This window comes from Mustelus asterias, chromosome 12 (genome assembly GCF_964213995.1).
Source record: "Mustelus asterias chromosome 12, sMusAst1.hap1.1, whole genome shotgun sequence".
Taxonomy (NCBI): domain Eukaryota; kingdom Metazoa; phylum Chordata; class Chondrichthyes; order Carcharhiniformes; family Triakidae; genus Mustelus; species Mustelus asterias.
The window spans coordinates 14028984-14049495 of NC_135812.1; the positions used below are offsets into that span (position 1 = coordinate 14028984).

A 20512-nucleotide genomic window follows, 5' to 3' on the forward strand; every position below is an offset into this window, starting at 1 on the left:
AGCATTGTCTGTTTTTACTGAGTGATTTCAGATTCCCAGCATCTGAGTATTTTGATAGGGGAGGGAGTCAGAAACAAGAGATGTGCATGGGGAAGTTTTTCACGCAGAGAGTGGTGGGTGCTTGGAACGCGCTGCCAGAGGAGGTGGTGGAAGCAGGCACATTAGCAGCATTTAAGAGGCATCTAGATGGGTACACGAATAGGGAGGGAATAGAGGGATACGAACCGAGTAAGGGCAGAAGGATTTTTTTAGTTTAGTTAGGGCATCATGATCGGCGCAGGTTTGGAGAGCCGTAGGGCTTATTCCTGTGCTGTACTTTGTTCTTTGGAGGGGTGAGGGGAGATGGAAAAGAAAACTTTGCAGGTTAAAGAACAGTTTTCAGTAAACCAGACTAACAATTCCTGGGGGCCCCTCCACATTTTCTCCACACATTAAAATACAAAATATAAAAATATTTGTGCAGAGAGAGGGCTTATGAAAATGCTGTATTTATATCCTAACCATCTGCCAACTCTGCCTCCAATCCTCTGACACTTATTTAATTACTACAATATTCTGATCCATTGATTATATTTTTTCTGCAGTACCCCACACTTGGCAGGGACCCCCAGGCATAAACCTGTGAATTTATCCACCCCTTGTGATATGAATAATAAGATAGTAAAACTTCAGTCCAAGGCTATTTCTAATTTGAAATAAAAGTTTCAAATACTGCATTATCATTGGAATTCATCTAATTCCTGGGCCAAATGATATGATTGGAGGGTGGGTTCTTTTTGATATTATTTTATTTGATTTATCATGTTAATATACAGTAAAAAGTATTGTTTCTTGCGCGTTATACAGACATCGAGGAGAGGGTGCAGAATGTAGTGTTACAGTCATAGCGAGGGTGCATGCAAAAATCAACTTAGTGCAAGGTAGGTCCATTCAAAAGTCTGATGGTAGCAGGGAAGAAGCTGTTCTTGAGTCGGTTGGTACGTGACCTCTGACTTTTGTATCTTTCTCCCGACGGGAAGGTGGTGGAAGAAAGTATGCCCAGGGCGCATGGGGTCCTTAATTATGCCGGCTGCTTTTCCGAGGCCGCGGGAAGTGTAGACAGTGTGAATGGATGGGAGGCTGGTTTGCATGATGGACTGGGCTACATTCACAACCCTTTGTAGTTTCTTGCGGTCTTGTATCAACCTTGGAATTAAACAGGATGAGATTGTGCTGTGCAACATCTTGCATTACTGCAACTGTATAAAGTTCTACTGCCGTCGATATGTGCATTTGAAAGGAGTTAATTCCTCAGTAAAACTGCCGACAATGGAAATCCACAAGTGCTACAAGTTTCTCTTTGTTTCAAACAATTATTCCAAAAACAAACCATAGAATACATACTTAACTATGTCGGTCACATTAATGTACACGGAGATAAAGAGAGACAAATAATGTCTGTAACTAGCATATCGCTAATACTGCTAAAAACCACAGGATTCTACAGTTATGTTAAGGGATAAAAATGCGACATACAAGGTCAGACAGTAGAAACTTCATAAATACATGAATCTTCTGAATACATCAACACTTTAGACAGAAAATTACATTTCATTTTTAAGTACAAGGGACAAAGTGTTCATTATTTTTGATTACACAAAAACAAGTGCAGATTAAGCTATACAATATACTATTAAAACACTCCGAACTAAAGAAACAATAGAGGAATGGATACAAAACATTACAATATTAGCAGAGATTGCTTAGAGAATTGAACCATGAAAAAAAAGTATCAGTGCAATATGTGCAAGTAGTGCATTGAGCTGTACAGCCAGAACCATGAAATTTATTTTCTTAAATATATTGTAATATCTAGCTTATTAAGTATAGATCAATCCTTGAATCACATTATGGGATGCTGCTTAATGTTTTCCTATGAAATTACTAACCTGCCATTTAAAATAAAGTTATATTGGAATATTGGAGAAATGAATTTTGCAAGAACACATTACACGTGCTAACGTTGTATGGTGTAACTATAAAGCCTCAACCTTTCCTTCAAGATAGATCAACCATTTTTCTCTTGAATAGTCATCCCTTCATTCAGCTACCACTCCACCACACCTCCCCCCCCCCCCCTCCTCTGCCAGTTTTATTCCTGTTCATAATTCTGCAGTCTGCATTACCTCCCGGAGGTGGATAGATGATCTCCTCCTAGAACTTTCTTTGCTGATCTCCTTACACCCGCTTGAAGATGTCCACTAGCAGCCATGGGGCAACATTTTTTCCAATTCTTCCGACCCTTTTGAGATGGCCGTTGATGGAAACTCAATCACGAAAATTTATATATAACAGAATCCTACAGTGCAGAAGGAGGCCATTCAGCCCATCGAGTCAATCCCACCCAGGCCCTATCCTCATAACCCCATGCATTTACCCTAGCTAGTCCCCCTGACACTAAGGGGCAATTTAGCATGGCCAATCCACCTAACCCACACATCTTTGCACTGAGAGGGGAAACCGGAGCACCCAGAGGAAACCCATGCAGACACGGGGAGAATGTGCAGACTCCGCACACAGACAGTGACCCAAGGCGGGAATCGAACTCGGGTCCCTGGCACTGTGAGGCAGCAGCGCTAACCACTGTGCCACCGTTCTGCCCTGTAAAATAACCCTGTGGAGATGCCAGGGATTGAACCCGGGGCCTCATAGTATGGCATCACAGGCTGGTGCCCCAATACATGGTGGGACAGAGCACAGCTTGAAAAGGGTTGTCTGACCAGATACAATAGAAATCTCCTGAGTCGAGCTCCATAGTGAACTTAGCATCGATTGGGAGGTTAAATGAAATCAATGGGTATTCCCGAAGCATTTTGCCTTCAAGGTCGTTTTCTAGAACGGCTCAATGAATTTAAACAACCACGTCAGGAAAACCCCAAATTCAATTCTCCAGAGTGTGTGCAGTTCACTTATTGACCTCATCCAGAAGGAAGCTACAGCTGAATACGGATGAGACAGAAAGGGCTGAATTTACTGAGGTTTCGGCCATCTGTTGACCCCAGTAAGTAGATATTGAGTGGCAAAAAAACATAGTGACACCCCCCACCAATGTCACAACTCACATGTGAATCATGGCTACTTAGATGAGCTATCCAGAGCCAAGCCGTACCAAGGAGTCAGTTCTTTCAAAAGAGGGAAGGGAAAGGAGGCGGGGAGGATGAAGAGTGGGATGGCAGGTTAAAAATCCTCCCTCCTTGCAGCTTCTAATTATGGTTTCTTTAATTATCAAGAGATAATCTGGATAATATTAAGAATGCTTATGCTGTGGTACATAGTTCTGTTAAACAGACAGTAAAGAGCTCCATAAAGAGAAAATTTGGCAAGCTTTGTAGTGGATCACCACTTTCATCGAGTATAATCAGTACATCACAATAAAATTATATCCCACTTTATAACAGTCACCATACTTCAAAATACATCACTGGCTGTAAAGCACATTGGCTGTCCTGCAGTGGTGAAAGGCATTGGAGACACACAAGTCCATTTTAAAATCATAGGACACACACAGTGCAAAAAGAGGCCATTTGGCCCATCGAGTCTGCACCAACTCTCCCAAAGAGATCCCACCCAGGCCCTCCTGATTGTCACAGTAACTTCATTGCAGTGTTAATGTAAGCCTACTTGTGACACTAATAAATAAACTTTAAACTCTGCCCTATCCCTGTAACCCCTGCATGTTTACCATGGCTTATCCACCTAACCTACACATTTTGGGACACTAAGGGGAAAACTTAGCATGGCCAATCCACCTAACCGGCACATCGTTTGGACTGTGGGAGGAAACTGCAGCACCCGGAGGAAACATCTGCAGACACGGGGAGGACGTGCAGATTCCACACAGTCACCCAAGGTCGGATTCGAACCCAGGTCCCTGGTGCAGTGAGGCAGCAGTGCTATCCACTGTGCCACCCACCATTTTCTTTTTACATCAACTAATTAAGCTCAGGGGACTTGTACAAAAGTATGAATGGCAAGGTTTTAATTTCAGAATAAAAGGCCAAATTTCAACAGGTGCTGCAGGAGACACTGGCTCGGAATAAACCTCATCTGCTGGCAATCACATCTGTCCGAAATGCCACAAAATTTACCAGTATCAGTAAAATTAGACATTTCATGTCCAAAAATACAATTTAGTGTAACCAGAAACTGCTCTCCAGGACAGTGAGGCAATAGAAAGGCATTAAAACAAATCCCCTCTGCAGCAAGGTTTCTCGTACCATCTTTGTGAGTCACACTGGAGTTGGAGTGCTGCCATTTTGGAGAGGCACTCGGACATTACTGAGTTTACAACCTAGTGTGGGTCCCTGCCTGTACCATGCTTCCAGTCACCAAGAGTATTTGATGGTCCCTGTTTAAAATACACACGTTAATTACAGTCCTTATTTGCTTTGATTTGCTCGATTCTTTCGTGTGGCTTCTTCAGCTTTACTCTGTCTCCACTCACAAATGTCTGCAAAGTCACAGTACCGACATTTCCACGCCTCCTCGATATCCACGCCCCTGGCCTCCCTCTGGCCCTTCCAGAAGGAGCAATAGTGCCGCAGCTCGCTTTTAACCCACTCCTCTTCAAAGGGCACCACTTCTGTTCCGATCACAGAGGCGTCCGCTTGGTAACAGTATTCGATCTTCAGGGTGTCGACGGTGGGGATCTCCGCGTACGTCAGGTTTAGCAACACTAAATCCAGAAGGTCGCCAAACGTGCTTACCGTATATCCCACACTCTGAGCGTGCGCGAGCACCTCTGACCCAAACGGCTGCTCTGTCCGTAAGCGGAGGTGGTGAGTGATGGTGTCCTTCTTCAGTTGGCCTTTGATCATCGCCTCAAAGAGAAGTTTGTATATGCTAACCTGGTAATAAAAGGGATTTGATCTTATTAAACGATAACAGCACAGAGACAAGATCACTCCGACATCTGTTTGTTAATCATTTCACACTCGAGGACGTCACTGGTTCCCCTAGTTTTGTGGCATAGATTGTGCCTGGACTACAAAGCAAGAAAAGCAAAGTGACTTTACAGCAGCAACCCATAACTTCATCCCAAGTGGACATTTGCCAAGGCATTTTGTCATTTAATGTGCCTGAATTGATTTAAACAGAACACAGCAGCACCAAGAAATAAATACTGCTGTTTAAACAGCGAGTTCTGGCATTGAAACATCTCCGAGGACAACATTTTGTAAAGTGCTAGAACTGTGAGGTAGAGAGGTCCACAGTCATTCTGCAGCTGCAGTGTCCCAAACATTAATGGGGAAATTGTTTGAGGGAGGAATATTAATAAGTGTATCAAAACTGAAGCAGTATTTCAATCAGATGCATTCAGGAACACGACCGACATTCCTACAGACTTAGAGAGAAACAGAGTCGCCTATTTCAAATACATGTACAATGCAAAATCATAGAATCACAGAATCCCTACAGCACAGGAGACGGCCATTCGGCCCATTGAGTCCGCACCGACCACAATCACAGCCAGACCCTATTCCCACAACCCCACATATTTACCCTGCTCATCCCCCAAAATTAAGGGGCAATTTAGCATGGCCAGTCCACCTAACACACACACACATTTGCGGACAACTGTGCCACCGTGCTGCCCAGAGATGGCTAGCTAACAGGAAACAGTTGGCAAAAGTGGGCGATTTTCTGGTTGGGAAGATGTAACAAGGGGTGTGCCACAGGGATCAGTGCTGGGGCCTCAACATCTTCCAATTTATATAAACGACTTGGATGATGGGACTGAAGGTGTGGTGCAGATAGGTAGGAAAGTAAGATGTGATGAGGACATCAGGAGACTACAAAAGGATATAGATAGGTTAAGTGAGTGGGCTAAGATCTAGCAAATGGAGCATAGAATCATAGAATCCCTATAGTGCAGAAACAGGCCATTCGGCCCATTAAACCTGTACTAACAATCCCATGATGTGGAGATGCCGGCATTGGACTGGGGTAAACACAGTAAGAGTTTTAACAACACCAGGTTAAAGTCCAACAGGTTTATTTGGTAGCAAATGCCATTAGCTTTCGGAGCGCTGCTCCTTTGTCAGATGGAGTGGAAATCAATCCCACCCAGGCCCTATCCCTGTAACCCTGCATATTTACCCTGTCGGTCCTCCTGACAATAAGGGGGAATTTTGTCATTTAATGGGACTGAATGTGATTTAAACAGAGCACAACAGCACCAAGGAATAAATTCTACTGTTTAAACATCGAGTTCTGTCATTGAATCATCTCAGAGGACAACATTTTGTAAAGTGCTAGAACGGTGCGGTAGAGGGATACACAGTCATTCTGCAGCTGCAGTGTCCCAATTCATCAACAGCACCAACCACGAAAAATCCCCTCCAGCTCTCCAAACACTGGCAACTCTCATACACGCTCTGCTGTACAAGGCACAACCATGTCACTTCTTTAGACACACCGTACAGCTGAATGGTCAGTCACAACGTCATTCACTACTAAAGCAGGCAGTTAGAGAGTTTAGCATGGCCAATCCACCTAACCCACACATCTGATCAAACTGAATGGAATCTATATACAAAGATAGACTAAAAAGCTTTTGCAGGTAGAGGTTAGAAAGAAAGAACTGTATATTTAAAGGTTATCTATAAAGGAATACCTCATGGCATAGATATTTTCGTGGTTTTCCTTTCAAGGGTTTAAATAATAATATTTTCTTAATATATTACGCTATAGAATGTTGTAGAATGGCCTGATCAGAGAATTTATCAAACAATTAAGAAACCTAAAATGGGGTCTGAGGCGATGCCACTTTTGAAGAATGATCTAGTGGAAGCAAGAGGATACTTTCTAGTCGTTAAACAATTAATAAAGTTCTGAATTTATGGACACTTAAAACACCTTCTCAGCCTTCTGCATGTTCATTTACATTCCCTTTATCCAATTCCACCTCCCCTCCCTCACAGTAGAAATCACTGTTGACTCTTTCCTCTCAGCTCTGACGAAGGGTTATCCAGTCTCGAAACGCTGGCGCTATTCTCTCTCCATAGATGCTGTCAGACCAGCTGAGATTTTCCAGCAATTTTCTGTTTTTGTTCCAGATTCCAGCATCCACAGTATTTTGTGTTTATATTATTATAGAGTTCTTCTGTTTGTTATCTGGAGGACATTACTGAACATTTATTTAAATAAGTGAAGGCATTTTCAAGGGCGCAGGAAGTTGGGAATCACCAGACATTGATCTAACACTGTGATCAAGCTGAGGTCTAGTAGATTCCGGAGAATCCACAGGCAAGCAAATGAGAGGCAGCCAGAGGGAAGCTTGGAGACTGGAGTGGAGCAGTGGCCACCTGTGCCTTGCAGGGAGGGCTGGTTGTCTCACCTAGAAATGAGCATGCATGCAGGAACACCGAGAGTGGCAACAAGTTCACAAGGTAGACCTGTAGAAAGCAAAGCTGCTGGGAGGCATCAGCCTTGTTCAAGAGAGGGGAACATATTAAAATATTTAAGTAGGAACAGCTAGCTCACTGATATCTGCAAGCAAGATGTCCAAGGCCCAACCATCTTCAGCTACTTTATCAAGTACTAGTTATCTTCAACAAGTGGGAATTTAACCAGCATCCCTTGACATTCAATTACATTACCATTGCTGAATCCACCGCTATCACCATCGTAGGGGTTATCATTGACCAGAAACTAAACTGGATCAGCCATATAAACACTGTGGCTACAAGAGCAGGCCAGAGGCAATGAATCCTGTGGTGAGTTACTCACCTCCTGACTCCCCAAAGCCTGTCCAATATCTACATGGTACTATCAGGAGTGTGACGGAATACTCTCCATTTACCTGGATGAGTGCAGCTCCAACACAAGAAACTCAACATCAACCTGGACAAACCAACCCGCTTGATTGACACCCTATTCACAAACATTCACTCCCTCCACCACTGATGAACAGTGGCAACAGTGTGTATCATCTACAAGACGCACTGCAGGAACTCATCAAGGCTCCTAAGCAACACCTTCCAAATCCATGACACCTACCATCTAAAAGGACAAGGGCAGCAGATACATGGGAACACCATCACCTGAAAGTTTCCCTCCAAGTCACTCACCATCCTGACTTGGAAACATATCATTGTTACTTCACTGGTGTTGGGTCAAAATCCTGGAACTCCCTGCCGAACAGCACGGCGGGTGTACCTACACCTCAGGGACTGCAGTTGTTCATGAAGGCAGCTCACCACCACCTTCTCAAAGGCAATTGGGGATGGGAAATAAACACTGGCCTAGCCAGCGACACCCACATCCCGTAAATTAATTTTTAAAAATCCTGTTCTCTTAAAAACATTTTAAAATATTCTGCATGCACGACTTGTATAATAATTTTATAATTTAGATGGTAGACCATAACTATCTATACATTTGAAAAGGGGTCCTTCAACCAAAAGGTTTGAAAACTAGAGGCCAAATCTACAGGCTTTGGGCGGCACAGTGCTTAGCATTGTTGCCTCACATCGCCAGGGATCCAGGTTCAATTCCGGCCTCAGGTCACTGCCTGTGTGGAGTTTGCACATTCTCCCCATGTCTGCATGGGTTTCCTCTCACAGTCCAAAGATGTGCAGGTTAGGTTGATTGGTCATGCTAAATTGACCCTAGTGTCAGGGGGACTAGCAGTGCAAATGTGTGGGGTTACAGGGATAGAGCCTGGGTGGGATTGTGGTCGGTGCAGACTCGATGGGCCGAATAGCCTCCTTCTGCATTGTACGGGATTCTATGATTCAAACCCAGAAGAAGGGTAGACTGGAACCAAAAGCAGCAATAAATGTAGAGACCTTTATTTTGAAGGTAGCCCCAGGATTTTCAATGTCCAAATGAACTACTGGTCTTGGCAGATAGCACTTCATTTGACGTCTCATCTGATGCTACCTCCAGTAACACAGAAGGCTGCGTGCTGGACCTGTCTGTGGATTTGATTCCTGATGGGGAGGCACACTTTCTGACCCAGAGGTGAGAGAGCTGCCAAATAAGCCAGAGAGAAAAGTCCATGAAAATACTCCCGCAACATCAACCCTGAAATGCAACCGATTCAAGAACAGCTTCTTCCCTGCTGCCATCAGACTTTTAAATAGACCTACCTCGTATTAAGTTGATCTTTCTCTACACCCTAGCTATGACTGTAACACTACGTTCTGCACTCTCTCCTTTCCTTCTCTATGAACGGTATGCTTTGTCTGTATGGCAAAGAAACAATACTTTTCACTGTATACTGTATGGAAAGGGTAGATGCAGGAAGGATGTTCCTGATAGCGGGGGAGTCCAGAACCAGGGGTCACAGTCTGAGGATTCGGGGTAGACCATTTAGGACAGATATGAGGAGACATTTCTCATGGTGAGCCTGCGGAATTCATTACCGTATGAAGTAGTTGATGCCAAAACATTGAATGTATTCAAGAGACAGCTAGAATCTGTCTAGCGAATGGGATCAAAGGTTATGGGGAGAAAACAGGATTAGGCTATTGAGTTGGACAATTAGCTATGATGGTGATGAGTGGCGGAGCAGGCTCGAAGGGCCAAATGGCCTCCTCCTGCTCCTATCTTCTATGTTTCTAGATTAATACATGTGACAATAATAAACCAAATCAAATCAAAGGGCTCCGTGAACATTGTTGGACTGTACAGTCAGTGTTGTGTCCATATGATCCTCCCGCGCAGTGGTACTAAATGTGATATACACGTTACCAATGCAACAGGCTATGTTCGTCCAATGAGGTTTGAGAACGATCAGTCATTTTTCTTCCAAATGATAGGGAAATATTTTGCAACGGCTTAATGTCAATATTTTAAAAAGTCAGTCATTGAAAACTGATTCATTTCAAATGATTCTTTTCCAGACACTTACTTGTAAGTGATGACTTTTTCTTTGGGCTGCACTGGGATATGTTCGATTGCCGCGAGTTTTCAGTTCACGCAATTCCAGTTCTCCTTTGGAATTATAGCAGAGTTCATCAACAACACCAACCACGAAAATCCCCTCCAGCTCTTCAAACACTGGAAACTCCCGTACACGCTCTCCTGTACAAGGCACAACCCACGTCACTTCTTTAGACACACCGTACAGCTGAATGGTCTGTCACCACGTCATTCACTACTAGAGCAGGCAGTTAAGAGAGTTATCTGGCCCACCACTCAAATCCAACTGCCTTTCAGTTAGATTCAGCCTGCTCTGACCTGGATGCAGCTCACCACGGGGAAGCTTGCCACATTCTGAAAAAGCCAACACGACAACTTTTTTTAAAATAAATCACTCTCCATCCAGTAGGTCAGGCAAATTGAAATGATACCAAACTTGGAAGCATTGCAAACTGTGAGGAGAACTGTACAGAGCTTCAAAAGGGCATAGGCAGGTTGGTGGAGTGTACAGATAGGTGGCAGATGAGGTTCAGTGCAGAAAAGTATGAGGTGATGCATTTTGGTAGGAAGAACATGAAGAGACAATATTGTTAGGAATGGGTTAACAGTCACCTTCCACTTCAGTTCTAAATTGGATGTTAATCATTTAATAGAAGTTACTAGGATATATAAAGAGGTTACAGGTGGCATTGGGTGTTGGGGAGAATTGTATGTGGAGTTGACTCATAGAAATAAAGGTAGTTTATGAAGAAGCGGAACTCGTGTCTCCTTTACTGAACTGCAACTGAGAGACTCTAACAAATACAAAATAAGTGGTACAATTCTTTTGGGGGGGGGGTATTAATAGGGGCATACGGTACAGAGCAAGGAGGTTATGTTGGACTTATACAAGACACTAGTTAGACCTCAGCTGGAGTATTGTGTTCAGTTCTGAGTGCCAACACTATAGGAAGGATGTGAATGCATTAGAGAGAATGCTGAAGAAATTCACAAGGATGGTTCTAGGGATAAGAAACTTCAGTTATAGGGATAGAATGGACAGGTTCTCCTTGGAGAGCAGAAGGCTGAGAGGAGATTTGGTAGAGATAGGGCGGCACGGTAGCACAGTGGTTAGCACTGCTGCTTCACAGCTCCAGGGACCTGGGTTCGATTCCCGGCTTGGGTCACTGTCTGTGTGGAGTTTGCACATTCTCCTCGTGTCTGCGTGGGTTTCCTCCGGGTGCTCCTCCCACAGTCCAAAGATGTGCGGGTTAGGTTGATTGGCCATGCTAAAATTGCCCTTAGTGTCCTGGGATGCGTAGATTAGAGGGATTAGCGGGTAAAATATGTAGGGATATGGGGGTAGGGCCTGGGTGGGATTGTGGTTGGTGCAGACTCGATGAGCCGAATGGCCTCTTTCTGTACTGTAGGGTTTCTATGATGATTTCTATGAGAAGTTCAAAATTGTAAGGGGAGGGGGGGTTGCTGGACAGAGTAGATTGGGAGAAACTGTTCTAGCTCGTAAAAGTATCAAGAATAAGGGGGCACAGATTTAAAATGATTTGCAAAAGAAGCAAGTGCACTGAGAGAAAAAACTTTTTCACACAGTGAGTGGTCGGGGTCTGGAATGCGCTGCCTGGAAGTGTGGTGGAGGCAGGTTCAATCGAGGCATTCAAGAGGACGTTAGAAACACAACGTGCAAGGATACAGGGAGAAGGCAGGAGAATGGCAGCAAGTCATAATGCTCATTTGGAGAGCTGGTGCAGATATGATGGGCCGAATGGCCTCCTTCTGCTGTGCTACAAAACAAATTTCCTAGCTGGAGGAGTCCGAGATGCTTTGTGGCAAAACAAAAAGGAAAATGCGGAACATAGTAAAATATTTTATGACCTTCCAGTGCCTTTTACATACCTGCTTGCAGGAACTGGATCATTGAGAGGAGATTAAGCATCTTTACGGCCCATTTATCTTCCCGGCTCTCTACAGTTATTGGGACAATGTCTTGGACCTCCAACTCTAAAACAGTAGAGGCATAAATACATTTTAATCAACACATGTCCCCCCAACACCGTGTACACACTATGCTAGTGGCTTTTGCTACCAAATAAACCTGTTGGACTTTAACCTGGTGTTGTGAGGCTTCTTACTGTGTTTACACACTATGCGACAGAACAACCAGTGCCATGTGAATTAAACTGGATAGATATGAGAGGCTTTAAGCCGTGCGCTAGAAGTTTGAAAAATAACTACTTTAAAGGCAGGGATTTTAATCCTAGCCCACTTCATTCAGCAATGAAACAGAGCTGGTTCTTAAACTTATTGTCAGGTTCAGGTAAACCTCAGCGGCAGCTGTGTGCCTTCCAAGCCATCAGTTAAACGATAGTAAAATAGAAGTGAGCAAATGCATAGTTAGATACCACTGGCAAAATAGGCTGGAAAATAGGCACACGTAGACGGCATTGGATTTGGCTGAGATGTAACTCACCACCTAATCACAAGCCAATACTGACCATCAAGGCTTGGAAACAAACTGGGACCCTCAACACGTTAGTGCCTCCAAAAGAACAGAGAGGAGAGAAAAGAAAAAAACACACAAAAAAAAAAGAAACCCCATGTATGAGCTGTGTACCGAGGAAAACCACTGGGAGGTCAAGGGAGCAGATGAGGAATACTCTTGACTTTACTTTAAATCTAATGAGGGTATTCAGTCAACGCTTCAGTAGCCTTTGAACTTGGTGGTAACACTGACTGGTAGAAGCTCATAAGATTAAGGACCTCTGTTGATGGCAGAACACACTTTTTGAACTCAGAATTGGGAATTAAAAGTGACACTTGCAAATCTGGAGATCATGTTTGTGGAGATTGATTTTTTTTAAAACAATGTAATGGTGCTGGTAAAAGTTGGCAATTATTGATGTGGAAGTCCAGGAACACTTTATCTCTCCTCCCCGTTCTAATTTTTAAAGTGATTTCACTGCTTTACTGACTCTCCCAGTGGCACCAGCCAGCTCTTGTCTAGATGGGAAATCACAGACAATGGAGTGCTCTAGGACCGGCTTTTAGGAGCTGTGCATTTCATAGAATCCCTACAGTGCAGAAAGAGGCCATTCGGCCCATCAGGTCTGCACCAACCACAATCCCACCCAGGCCCTCTTCCCGCAACCCCACATATCTACCCTGCTAATCCCCCTGACACTAAGGGTTAATTTAACATGACCAATCAACCTAACCCGCACATTTTTGGACTGTGGGAGGAAACTGGAGCACCCGGAGGAAACCCATTTGCTCCCATTAGATTTTTATCTCCTTCTGGAAAGCACTTTTTTTCCTGTTTACTGGTTTCCCAAAGGGGCTGTGATCTAAAAAGCACAGAACAGCATTACACCGAACATATAGCACAACCAGTCCATGTGGGTGTTTATATTCCACTCCAGCCTCCTCCCAAATTTCTTAATCTAAATCCTCTAATCACTCCTCCTTCATGTGTTTAGCCTCCCCTCAAATGCATCCGTACCGTACAGTTCAACTATTCACTAAAGTTGTAAAGTTTATTTATTCGTCACAAATAAAGGCTTACATTCACACTGCAATGAAGTTACTGTGAAAATCCCCTAGTCGCCACACTATGGCACCTGTTTGGGTCAATCCACCCTAACCAGCACATCTTTCAGACTGTGGGAGGAAACCGGAGGAAACCCACACACACATGGGCACGGTACATATGGGCGGCACGGTAGCACAGTGGTTAGCACTGCTGCTTCACAGCTCCAGGGACCTGGGTTCGATTCCCGGCTTGGGTCACTGTCTGTGTGGAGTTTGCACATTCTCCTCGTGTCTGCGTGGGTTTCCTCCGGGTGCTCCGGTTTCCTCCCACAGTCCAAAGATGTGCGGGTTAGGTTGATTGGCCATGCTAAAATTGCCCCTTAGTGTCCTGGGATGTGTAGATTAGAGGGATTAGCGGGTAAAATATGTAGGGATATGGGGGTAGGGCCTGGGTGTGATTGTGGTCGGTGCAGACTCGATGGGCCGAATGGCCTCTTTCTGTACTGTAGGGTTTCTATGATTTCTATGATTCTATGACATGGGGAGAACGTGCAAACTCCACACAGACAGTGACCCAAGCCGGGAATCGAACCCGGGTTCCTGGTGCTGTGAGGCAGCAGTGCTAACCCACTGTGCTGCCCCATGATATTGAGTTCCACATCCCCACCGCACTTTGGGTAAAAGGAATTTTGTCGAAGCTCCCCACTGGATTTCTTGGTGACTCTCATATTCATGGCCTCTGGTTATATACTTCCCCACAAGAAGAAACATTATGTCTGTATCCACTCTACAAAAACCATTCATAAATTTGAAGAACCCTATTAGGTCATACTTCAACCTTCTCCCCCCCCCCCCCCCCCCCCCCCCCCCCTCCAGAGTGTGAAAGTGTTGGTACAGATCTGTATCTTGGTGCCATGTGGTTTCTGGCTATTTCACCGTGATGCTGGACCACAAGCAACGTTTCATGCTGCTGTAATAAGTTACCTCTTGCCAGGTGTAGACAGCTACCAGCTTTCACAACTGGAATGTCTTCTCGTAGTTCTTTAATGTGTGGTAGCTCCGCCCCATAAACCACTTGCTGCTCGCACCAAGCCTGCCGACTCAGGTCAGTGACGGTCAGGTACTTCCATCCAAACCGCTCCAGTGGGATCCTTCCATCCTGCTTTCTCCTTTTGGTGCCGCTGCCCTCACAGAGCGGGTCACTTCCCTGCTCCGAGGTGGTCGGCTGATTGGGGGATTGCTCGTTTCCACTGGGGGGGGGGAAAAAAACGGTCGTTTGCCTGATTTACTTTCCGATTAAGCAAAGAACAGCGCGGCACCAATTTCCCCTTTTAATGGTAATACAGGAAATGCCTGTAATGAATGACCCCCTGTCACAACTAGGGCAGCCTGTGGTTCTGAAGCATGCAATTACAGTGAATGGATCTTATATAGTGCTTTGTTAAACTCCAAGCTTTTTTTTCCCCAAAATAGTCATTTCACTCCAAAAATATAAAAGGATTTCACAAGGCCTCTAATTCTCAGGTTATGTTTAACCTTCATCAATACTGCTTTAAAAAAATTGCTGCAACAGCCTGAGGGATAGATGGATTGCATGGTGACATATTCAGTAATTAAAACCACAGAAGTGCAATCAAACCCACACCTCCGAACCAGGGTAAAAGCAATGCTTTGTTCTTTATTACTACCATTATCACTCCATTTGCATTTCGTTCCATGGCATCAATTTACCCCACCCTCTAACACATCCCTGACCTTTCTTTGTTCTTCAACTGAATCCTTTTCACGGTATTAAACCCATCGCCTCTCTTCAGTTCCAGAGAGTCGTACAGACTCGAAACGTTAACTCTGTTTCTCTCTTCACAGATGCTGCCTGACCTGCTGAGTATTTCCAGCACTTTCTGCTTTTTAGTTCAGACCTCCAGATTAAGGATTAGCCACAATGGTATTAAATATTTAAAATTACCTACAAGTAGCTTCGGCTGTGCCTTGGTCCGTACAACAAGATTCAGTGGTTCTGCTTGAGGTGTGGCCATCGCCTCCTTCACACGGTTTAGGCTTTTCTATGAATTCAACTTTTAGGCAACAGATCATTAAATATACTTCAGTAAACCTCTCTTGCTACATTCTTTTTGCAAATTAATTAAAAAATTGTAGTTGTTCTAAAATTGACAACTAACAATCCCCAGCATCCACCAGTCTACAAAGCAAATTACAAAACGGCATCACATCTCTGACATTATAATCTTAATGTGGAGATGCCGGCGTTGGACTGGGGTGAACACAGTAAGAAGTCTCACAACACCAGGTTAAAGTCCAACAGGTTTAGAACAAAGAACAAAGAACAATACAGCACAGGAACAGGCCCTTCGGCCCTCCAAGCCCGCGCCGCTCCCTGGTCCAAACTAGACCATTCTTTTGTATCCCTCCATTCCCACTCCGTTCATATGGCTGTCTAGATAAGTCTTAAACGTTCCCAGTGTGTCCGCCTCCACCACCTTGCCTGGCAGCGCATTCCAGGCCCCCACCACCCTCTGTGTAAAATATGTCCGTCTGATATCTGTGTTAAACCTCCTCCCCTTCACCTTGAACCTATGACCCCTCGTGAACGTCACCACCGACCTGGGGAAAAGCTTCCCACCGTTCACCCTATCTATGCCTTTCATAATTTTATACACCTCTATTAAGTCTCCCCTCATCCTCCATCTTTCCAGGGAGAACAACCCCAGTTTACCCAATCTCTCCTCATAACTAAGCCCCTCCATACCAGGTAACATCCTGGTAAACCTCCTCTGTACTCTCTCCAAAGCCTCCACGTCCTTCTGGTAGTGTGGCGACCAGAACTGGACGCAGTATTCCAGATGCAGCCGAACCAACGTTCTATACATCTGCAACATCAGACCCCAACTTTTATACTCTATGCCCCGTCCTATAAAGGCAAGAAAAAAAGTTTATTTGGTAGCAAATACCATAAGCTTTCGGAGCACTGCTCCGTCTGCATGGTTTCCCCAATGTACCATGCCTCGGGACATCCTTTCCTGCAGCGTATCAGGTAGACAATGTTGGCCGAGTTGCATGAGTAGGTACCGTGTACCTGGTGGATGGTGTTCTCACGTGAGATGATGGCATCTGTGTCGATGATCCAGCACGTCTTGCAGAGGTTGCTGTGGCAGGGTTGTGTGGTGTCGTGGTCACTGTTCTCCTGAAGGCTGGGTAGTTTGCTGCGGACAATGGTCTGTTTGAGGTTGCGCGGTTGTTTGAAGGCAAGAAGTGGGGGTGTGGGGAAACCATGCAGACACTACGACAACGGATGAATGAACACCGCTCGACAATCACCAGGCAAGACTGTTCTCTTCCTGTGGGGGAGCACTTCAGCAGTCACGGGCATTCAGCCTCGGATCTTCAGGGAAGCGTTCTCCAAGGTGGCCTTCACGACACACGACAGCGCAGAGTCGCTGAGCAGAAACTGATAGCCAAGTTCCGCACACATGAGGACGCCCTAAACCGGGATGTTGGATTTATGTCACATTATCAGTAACCCCCACAGCTTGCCTCCTGGACTTGCAGGCTGTCCTGTCTGGAGACAATACACATCTCTTTAACTTGTGTTTAATGCTCCCTCCACCCACACTGTCTGTACCTTTAAGACCTGGCTGGCTGTAGGGATTTGCATTCTAATCAGTATTCTGTAACTTGATTTTGCGTCTCTGTGCACTGTTTGAGAGCACATTTCCACTCCACCTGACAAAGGAGCAGCGCTCCGAAAGGTTATGGTATTTGCTACCAAATAAACCTGTTGGACTTTAACCTGTTGTGAGGCTTCTTATTATAATCTTATCCAGACATGCAAATAAAGACATTTGTTTCGTTGTGCTTCAAAGCCAACTGCACTCTCATTCAAGAGCACACATGCTCGATAGAGGCAACATAATCATAGAATTCCGACAGTACAGGAGGAGGCCATTTGGCCCATCAAGTCTGCACTAACTCTACAACAGTAACTCACCCAGGGCTTATCCCCATGTATTTACCCCACTAATCCTCCTAACCGTGGGACACTTGGGAGACAATTTACCATGATCAATGCCCCTAACCTACACATCGCAGTGACTGTGTGGGTTTCCTCCAGGTGCTCCAATTTCCTCCTACAGTCCAAAAGACGTGCTGGTTGGGTGCATTGGCTATGCTAAATTCTCCCTCAGTGTACCCGAACAGGAGCCGGAATGTGGCAACTAGGGGATTTTCACAATAACTTCATTGCAGTGTTAATGTCAGCCTACTTGTGACAATAATAAAACAAACTAAACTAAACTAACCTGTGACTTTTTGAATTGTAGTCACTGTTGTTTAGTAGATAAATGTGGTAACAAATTTGGACACAACAAGCCCCAATATGGCAATGGTTAGAGCTTGATGCCCATTCCTGATTGAATGTGAAATGGTGGTGGTGAATTGCCTCCTCGAATTGCTAAAATCCATGTGGTGCAGGTACTCCCACCGTGCTGTCAGGGAGGGAGTTCCTGGAATTTGACCCAACATCAGTGAAGGAACGGCAATATAATTCCATGTCAAGATTGCATGGTTTGGAGGGGAACTTGGAGGTGGCTTTCCCATGCCACTAAAAATTAGAAAAGGTCAGAAATCCAAAATAAAAGCAGAAAATGCTGAGAAATGTTTGGTAGCATCTGAGGGCAGCACAGTGGCTAGCGCTGCTGCCTCACAGCGTCAGGGACCCAGGTTCGATTCCCAGCTTGGGCCACTGTCTGTGCAGAGTCTGCACATCAGAATTGATGGGCCTAACAGCCTCCTTCTGCATTGTAGGGATTCTATGGTTCTAACATTTGGGATCTGTGACCTTTCATTAGAATTGAATCAGACTTGAAATTTTAACTAGCTTCTTTCTCTAAATATGCTGCCAGACCTGTTGAGTATTTCTCACATTTTCTTTCGGCCACTTTCTGTTCTGGTGGCTAGTTGCGAAGAGAAAGTTGGTCAGGTTACTGAGAATTTGCCTACTCTTAAAATGAAAGACTGGCATTTAGATAGCATCTTCAACAACCTCAGGACATGCTAAAGCACTTTACAGCCAATGAAATGGAGTAGCTACTATTGTAACATAGCAACAGCCAATTTGCTATTTTTTAAAATTAGTGTTACAAGTAGGCTTACATTAACATTGCAATGAAGTTATTGTGGAAAATCCCCTAGATGCCACACTCCAGCACCTGTTCGGGTACACTGAGGGAGAATTTAGCACGACCAATGCACCTAACCCGACAGCTCTCATGAACAGCAATGTGACAACGGCCGGATAATCTACACAATGCTGGCTGACAGATGAGCATTGGCCAGGGCAAGGGGGATAATTCCCCTTCTTCAAAATGGTGCTGCACAATCTCTGACATCCACCTGAAAGGAGAAACAGGGCCTCGCTATAGTATCTCATTCCACAAGACGGCACCACTGACAGTGCAACACCCCCACAGTGCCCACACTGGGAGATCTGGTGTTCTGTAGAAGCCCTATCAGACCCAAAACATTAATTCTTACATCATAGAATCCCTACAGTGCAGGAGGCGGCCATTTGACCTGCACCAACAACAATCCCACCCAGGTTCAATTCCCATCGCGCCACATATTTATCCTGCTAATCCCCCTGACACCAAGGGGCAATTTAGCACGGCCAATCAACTGAACCCGCACAACTTGGGACCTTTAATACCACCTTTAATATGATTCCTAACGTTTTCCTAAAGTCCGCCTATCAGGCCACTCAAAAAGGGACACCGTGGGAATTAGAACAACATCACTGGAGCTCCATCATTGGAGCTAGGGCTGTTCTCTCTGGAGCGGAGGAGGCTGAGGGGAGACTTAATAGAGGTTTATAAAATGATGAAGGGGATAGATAGAGTGAACGTTCAAAGACTATTTCCTCGGGTGGATGGAGCTATAAGGGGGCATAACTATAGGGGTCGTGATGGGAGATATAAGAAGGATATCAGAGGTAGGTTCTTTACGCAGAGAGTGGTTGGGGTGTGGAATGGACTGCCTGCAGTGATAGTGGAGTCAGACACTTTAGGAACATTTAAGCGGTTATTGGATAGGCACATGGAGCACTCCAGGATGATAGGGAGTGGGATAGCTTGATCTTGGTTTCAGATAAAGCTCGGCACAACATCGTGGGCTGAAGGGCCTGTTCTGTGCTGTACTGTTCTATGTTATTACTATCAAAAGTAGCAGTAAGATCTGGTAGATTTAGGTAGCCATGGTCACCTCGGCTACTGGCTGTGCGCCTGGAGGGGACCCACTTTTCTCCACAGATGCTGCCAGACCCGCTTCGCCTTTCCAGAATGTTCTGTTTTTATTTATTAGTGTCACAAGTAAGGCTTACATTAACACCGCAATGAAGTTACTGTGAAAATTCCTCTATTTCACTTCACCGGGGGTGACAGCCTGGATTCTTGTGCTCAAGTCTGAGGGCGGGGACTCGAACCCAGCACCGAGTCACTGCTGCCTAGGATGGTCCGTGATGGTGAATTTACCACAGTCGGTGGGAAACAAGTCCAGGTCCAGGGCGAGCAGCTCCTCATCGCTCAGCTCCCGCTGCACCATCCCGGTGAGGTCCGTCCCCATCATCAACCCCCCCGTGACTTCCGGTCGATCATTGGAGTCCGTCCCCATCAGCCGTCTCCCCCACCCCACCCCACCCCCCCCCCCCCGGCGACTTCCGGCATAGGGGTTGGAGTCCGTCCCCATCAGCCGTCCCCCCGGCGACATCAGCGTTCACGCTCAGAAATCCGTTCCGGATTAAAATCCCGCCGCACAAAAAAATGAATTCGCACATTCCAATGCCGATGGTCTCTCCTGGCTCCCACTCCCAACCCGCCCGCCGATATCATGAACCCAAAGACCTGGCAATGGGAAGCAAAAATAAACCCCGCATTTCGAAGCCTCCACCGAGGTAGTGGGTGGGGGGGGGGGGCGGGGGGTTCAGCCTCCGCACTGTCCGCGGATTGATACATGAATCAAGCTGAAGCGGGGATTCAGAAGACAAAACGGAGCCATTAGCGAAATGTGTTGG

The 20512-nt window shown here is 45.3% G+C and overlaps 1 protein-coding gene across 3 annotated transcripts in view; it reads right to left on the reverse strand.

Annotated features, from left to right (window-relative positions):
• exo5 (exonuclease 5) overlaps nt 1-20108 on the reverse strand; it is a 449516-nt gene extending 429408 nt beyond the window's left edge. The window contains exons 1-6 of one of the 3 annotated variants that reach the window (XR_013499091.1): nt 19974-20108; nt 15398-15506; nt 14416-14681; nt 11800-11904; nt 9899-10071; nt 2316-4886 (exon numbers count right to left, since the gene is read on the reverse strand). Coding sequence is in view for 2 of the 3 variants with exons in the window: in XM_078224813.1 (XP_078080939.1) it covers nt 4419-4886; nt 9899-10071; nt 11800-11904; nt 14416-14681; nt 15398-15506; nt 19974-20067 (1215 nt within the window). In the remaining variant the exon portion in view is untranslated. Of the gene's footprint in view, nt 1-799; nt 4887-9898; nt 10072-11799; nt 11905-14415; nt 14682-15397; nt 15507-19973 lie in introns of those variants that run through there. The other 2 variants (XM_078224813.1, XM_078224814.1) reach the window with 2 other exon arrangements.
• Nucleotides 20109-20512: the final 404 nt, after the last annotated feature.